General features: G+C 41.4%; 1 protein-coding gene across 1 annotated transcript; it reads right to left on the bottom strand.

Moving 5' to 3' along the window:
* Positions 1-1,801: 1,801 nt before the first annotated feature.
* On the bottom strand, positions 1,802-5,600 carry LOC140776239 (putative L-cysteine desulfhydrase 1). Its single transcript, XM_073119871.1, has 2 exons — positions 4,060-5,600; positions 1,802-2,362 (listed from the first exon to the last, which is right to left on the bottom strand). Exon 1 carries the CDS (start codon positions 5,456-5,458, stop codon positions 4,064-4,066), a length of 1,395 nt encoding a protein of 464 aa, XP_072975972.1. The 5' UTR covers positions 5,459-5,600; the 3' UTR covers positions 1,802-2,362; positions 4,060-4,063.
* Positions 5,601-6,010: the final 410 nt, after the last annotated feature.

Consider the following 6,010-nt stretch of genomic DNA (forward strand, 5'->3'; position numbering starts at 1 on the left):
GCTGCTTACTATGTCGAGGACCGCATTTTGTTATTTCTAAAAGGAAAAAATTAAACTAAATGAAATCCTAAATGTTCAAAGGCAAGTACAAGTTTGTTCTTAGATATTTTAAAAATATATCGAAATCTAAAACTGTCTTTGCCTTTACAGGATATTAAAGAAATAAAAAAAAACAAAGATTAACTAAGAAGTACTTCAAACCACCAAAAAGATAAGATATATTGGGTATGTTCAAAAGTAGAAAGTAAATCAAAGTGTAAATTCATCCGCCAAGATAAGAAAAATAGGATTTGTTCCTATATGTTCTCACTATGGTAATGTATGGCATATCAGACCATGTAAAATGGATAGACAGTCCTAAGTTTGCAAGAAAGGAAGACAAGAGCAGCTTGGGCTTATTGAGGAAGGAGGAGATACGAGCGGATAGACATAATCATCAGGCAGGCCGGGCCGGGTTCAACCGAACTTAAGTATTTGTTTATAATCCGATCCACCGATCACTCGGGTCGACCCGGGTTCGGGCCTGGCTAGAATAGTTTAGCCTGTTACCACCGGTCGGCTCGTGAGAGATCGGGCTAACCAGTCGGGCCGGGTCACTCAACCCACCAATCACTCGGCCCAACCCACATTTTAGCTATTTTTAGAATTTTTTTTACTATTAGTTTATTTTTTAAATAAATATTTATGTTCCTCCATTTAAAAAATAATAATAATAAATTAAAATTTTTTAAAGATGTGCTTAAAAAAAAGCAAAACAGTACAGTACCAATATTTTCTGTTGATGGTAAGTTACTGTAGCAGAACAAGTTGCAGAACAGTCGGGCTTAGTTGTGAGCCAAACCGACGGGCTTCCGGGCCGGGTCGTGCAGGCAAAAATTGGCCCATGCTGCTCATGGGTAGTTCGAGCTCGGGCCAAGCCTAAACCGGATCCGGGCCGGGCTGGACTTAGCCCAGTCCAAACCAGGCCGGGTCCAACCGAGCACAAGCAGGCTGTGCCGTTTGATCAAGTGTAAGACCGGATGAGAAGAAAGCAAAAGCTAAGACAACCGTATGAGCGAAGGCACTTCTTCTGAGTTCACACGCTGCTTCCGTCTTACTATTGCTGCTGAAGCATTAGGATGTCAGGATGAAACTTATTTGCATCATTTTGGCGGTCAGTAATCTTTATCATGGGAAACTGCTCTATAGTTCGCATTTGTTTCAGGCTCCTGGAAGATTAACCCAATCTGCTCTGACACCAACCCACCAGATATCTTACGAATTAGCAATATCCTTGTGATGCCCATTTGAGTTCATTACTTCATTTTATTCATGTAACACCAGTTGCAGCTTAATCTCATGCAACATGAATAAAGTCTGAATACCGCACCAGTTTCCACAAGAATCAGTGTATTTTAGTTCAAAGAATTCAACAAGGAAATTGAAAAAAAATAATGTCTTAGTGCAGACTTCCTCCAAAGCTAAAATATAAATATAAATGCGAGGTGGTACATAGTCGTGTGATTGAAGATAATACAGAAGCATATCTCATTAGATCGCAAGCTTAAACTAGGAAGGAGACTAGTCGCATTTAAATGTTGAAAAGGAATGGAACCTGGCTCAAGTTAAACTTAAACTTCTCAAAAGGACCACACACTCCAATACCAAAAACAGAGGAAGAAGATAATTTCCAGAATCTATTTATAATATATCATATCCAAACCTATACAGAAATTTTGTTCTCAGAAATATCAAAAGAAAACCTACATTGTAATAATTCCAGACGTTCTGCAAAACAAAATAATGGTCAAGGATATAAATGTATCCACGATTTAAAATTACTTATATTGAGAAATAGCAAGTATAAGAAAACCGTGGAATTCCTAATTTGAGATTCTCTTCTAAGAGATGGCCAAACTTTGGACTTTCTCCACCAGTACTAAAACTTACTTCAGGTTTTGTGAAGCACATACCTAAAGGTACTTCTTGTTAAAACCATCAGTAGAATATCCACATTAGTTCAGCTACTGATGCACATGCTTCATGTTGATGTCATAAACTAAGTAGGTTGGTGTTTCAATGTACAACAACAATAAAACAACTGACATGAAGACTATAGTCTAATTGTAGCTGAGTGAAGGGGCCAAAGAGCAAGACGGCTGATTCTCCAGTGAGGAAATTGATCAGTGTAAGCAAAGAGCAAAGAAAGCCTATCTATTTTTCCTAGCGAAATACCAGCGTACGTACATAGGCTCATTCGCTGAGTCCCCTCTTAGAGGGATGATCTTCCAGACAGTATATCACATGCATCTCATTTCATTAACAGCAACATCAGTCTAAGTGAGGAGGCAGCATAAACCATGATGCCAAGGAAAGCTTCCAACTGGAACAAAAACAACAGTTAAGGATGAGTATAGGTGGTATTTAGAGGGACTAGAGTATGTCTTACAGTTTGACCAAAGGAATTAAAGATTTACAAACAGAAGGATACACATTTTACCCATTCTATCATTAAGGACTGGGCCACAATATTATATTAAGATCAAATGAATCTTATATTGATATATTATCATGTAACTTGTATAGTAAGGCAACTGTTTATGTTGCCTCAGGTGCTGTACAGTTTCATGTTCTGATTTTTAATTTAACTATACAATAGAGAATGTAGTAAACACTTCAAGCACAATACGTAATACATACAATGCAAAGCAACATACAGGAATGAGGGTATTCTAACAAAATAACAAAATATAGGAATTGTAATAAGCAAGACAAAGTGAAGTTGTGAGTAAAAGAAGAAACTTGAACTAAGCTACCAACGATTATACTGACTCTAGAAGATTTAACATGACCATATGATATGCTTTTGGGTTACCAAGTTCGTTTTTAGCTTCAAAACATAAAAAAGAAAAAAAGATACCAGAGATCTTGATGGTTCTGGGTTGAAAACGAAATCATGTTTTCAGTAGAGTCGGATGAGTCTTACGAAAAAAGGAAGTCGTGTAACCCAAAATCCAGTATTTCAACCAAACCCAGAAAAATAGCCCCATAATGGTTAAATCAAAAGAGAGCATTTCCTTTTTTTAGGTTGAAACTTCAAAAGGATACCATATACCCCTATATGGATGAAACAGATCAATTGAATTTAGTAGAGTCCTGAGATGAGAGGTATGATAGACTGTCTAGACTAGAGGCATTCTAGACTAGTATACCTGAAGTAAGGGCAAACACTAAGAAGGGACCACCAAAAGAAATGCATATGGGTAACAAATTTATGCCTAAACATGAGTAGTCCCTTAACACGAAAAAAAATAAAGGTAGATCTCCTTACCAGATCAAGCAGTTTTAGTCAAAGAACACAAAACAATTTGTCTTTCCGTATATTTCACTTCCCTCAACAGTAACAATGGCACAAATACAATCTTCCAGCTTTCTCACTTAACATTCTGATCTAGAGCAATCCCATTCATTTGCTTCTCATAATGCTTCAGCAAAGAAGGATCCAAAAGCAATATCAAATATGTCGCCCCAAGTATAAGCTCAGTTGATGCTAAGTATATAAAAGTACCATTATGCACCTTCAATACACATGTAACATGTTCTACAAGCAATTAATGCACACACTTTTAATTGATTATGTCACACAAAGAGATAAACTAGAAAGAATTGTAAAGCATGTCGCTTTATCAAATTTAAGAACACACTTCATGAGAAAGAGAACAATAAGCCGATAAGCAAGCTGCTTATTTCTTTAAGGAACCTCAGAAATGCTACTCTGGTAAAGAATACTATATTAATATTTGTTTAACAAAGCCCATATACCATTAAAATATTATCACTATTTATAGTATATCTTAGATTCTCATATCTTAACTTCCCCAACTTAGGTTGCCTGGAATATTACAGACGAGCAAATGAGTAACTATAACATGGTTGACTTGCACATGCAGAAAAGGTCCACAGATGCAGAACAAAGGCATTATCAAAGGTAATCAAAACTACTGAAAGAAGACACCACATATATAATCTATGCATGTCAGACTACAGAACAAGTAAAATATCAGTAATTCCATCATGTACCTTTTCAAATGGACTGAAGCATTGCACAATTGAAACCATCCCGAACAAGCTTCAAAATCGCATCTCTAAGCCTACGATAGTCATCTTCCACATTATACACCTGGTGAGAAATCCTCACATACCCAGTCACAGAGAAGTTCTTTTCCTCATCTACAGACTCACAACTCTTTCTTGAATCCTTCCTTGAATTATAATACATAGGGGCTTCAATTCTAAACTCATCTCTCAATAGATTCCTCAACCTAGTTGCATCTCCATCACTAAAAATCCCCAAACTCACAGGCAACCCAACCATGACCATACTCCCGCACATCTCCGGCGGCGACCCAAGAAACGTTCCCCATGCCTCAGCAAGCATCTTCCCCATTTCCACCACTCTCTCATGATTCCTCTTCCTGATCCCCTCAATCCCCCCTTTGAACCTATTAACGAATACCACCGCGTCAGGGATGATGAGTTGCGCACTGTAATCACGCGTACCAACCCACCCACTCTCTGCCGGGAGGCCGTTCCCATATTCGTTCGTGACCACTGGGTGATGCAGATCCACTAAGTCCGGGTTCCGGCAATGCAAGAAAGCAACTGCCGGTGGACAAAAGAACCACTTGTGGAGGTTACTGGTGTAGAAGTCCGCGCCTATGTCTTCGACATCAACCTCAACATTGCCAATGGCATGGGCCCCATCGACGAACACCTGGTCGACGCCCTCCTCGCGGCAGATCTTAATCAGTTCCTTGACGGGAATCACGACGCACGGCATCGAGGTTATATGATCGATCACCGCGAGGCGAACCCTACGGCCGTCGGATCTGGCGAGAGATAACGATCGGCGGAACTGTTGGATGATCTCGTGTTCGGACGAGACGGGAAAATGAAGGGGGACCTCGATGACGGCGGCTCCAGCCCGGGCGGCGTAGGCGAGGATGGACTTCTTGACGGCGCTGTAGGCGTAGTGGAGGACGAGGACGGCATCGCCGGGGAGGGAGGGGCTGGAGAGGAGGGACCAGGACACGTGGCGAAGGACGACGGCTGCGGCGGTGGTGGCGTTGTCGACGAGGGAGACGGAGGAGAGATCTCGGGCGCCGATGAGGGATTTAACTGCGGCACGGGAGCGTAAGAGAGAGGGCTGGAGGTGGCGGAAGAAGAAGGCCTCGGAATGAGACAGGAAGAGGCGGCGGTAGGACGATTGGGCGGAGAGGACGGAGGAGGGACAGCACCCGAAGCTTCCGTTGTTGAGGCGGGCGACCGCGGGATCGTGGTGGGAGAACTCGGAGGCGAGCTCAGCGGCCGTGATGGGGGGAGGAGGCTTCAAAGAGCCGGCGGCGGCGGCGCCGTTGCCGTTGCCGTTGACGTTTCCGTTGCCGCCGTTCTCGGCGGATAGGATGTGGTGGTCGTCCATGGAAGGGAGAGGAGGGGTGGAGCTACAGTTCCGACGAGATTGGATTAGCCATTGAGGAAGATAGGCTGGGCCTAGGGTTTACCTGCGAGAAACGTGGGGGAAGGCGGTTTCTTTGCTTACGTCACACTGTAGAATGGATCCTTCGTAGTTCGGCTGTAGGAATTTTGTACAATCACTTCACTCTTCAGCTCCTGATTGACGTACTCGTGGACGTGGACGTGTACGTGGAGCGTCAGGTGACTCGTTTTTTTTTTTTACTATAAAATTAAAAATAGGTATTTTGTCATACTAAGTTATTTGTAAGGATATAATTATATTAAACAAATCCTCTTTTGTCTTTACCACTTATAAGCAGATAAGCCTACTTTAAAATAATAGATGGATTAGTTTATCTAACTCCATTATTAAACGCTTTTGTTTGACGTTTTTGTCGGACGGAGTTGACCGGTCGTATCTGGATCTAAGTTCGGATTAAATATGGGTTAATCTATTTAAATCCAGAATAGTTAAGAGAAATAAATAACTATATGGGTTTAAAAAATTAGCGGTACA

Source organism: Typha angustifolia, chromosome 14, assembly GCF_048772165.1.
Source record: "Typha angustifolia cultivar Huaian chromosome 14, ASM4877216v1, whole genome shotgun sequence".
NCBI classification, from domain to species: Eukaryota; Viridiplantae; Streptophyta; class Magnoliopsida; order Poales; family Typhaceae; genus Typha; species Typha angustifolia.

Excerpts from the sequence above, each read along its gene's own strand:
- LOC140776239 (XM_073119871.1), bottom strand. The coding sequence starts at position 5,458 with ATGGACGACCACCACATCCTATCCGCCGAGAACGGCGGCAACGGAAAC.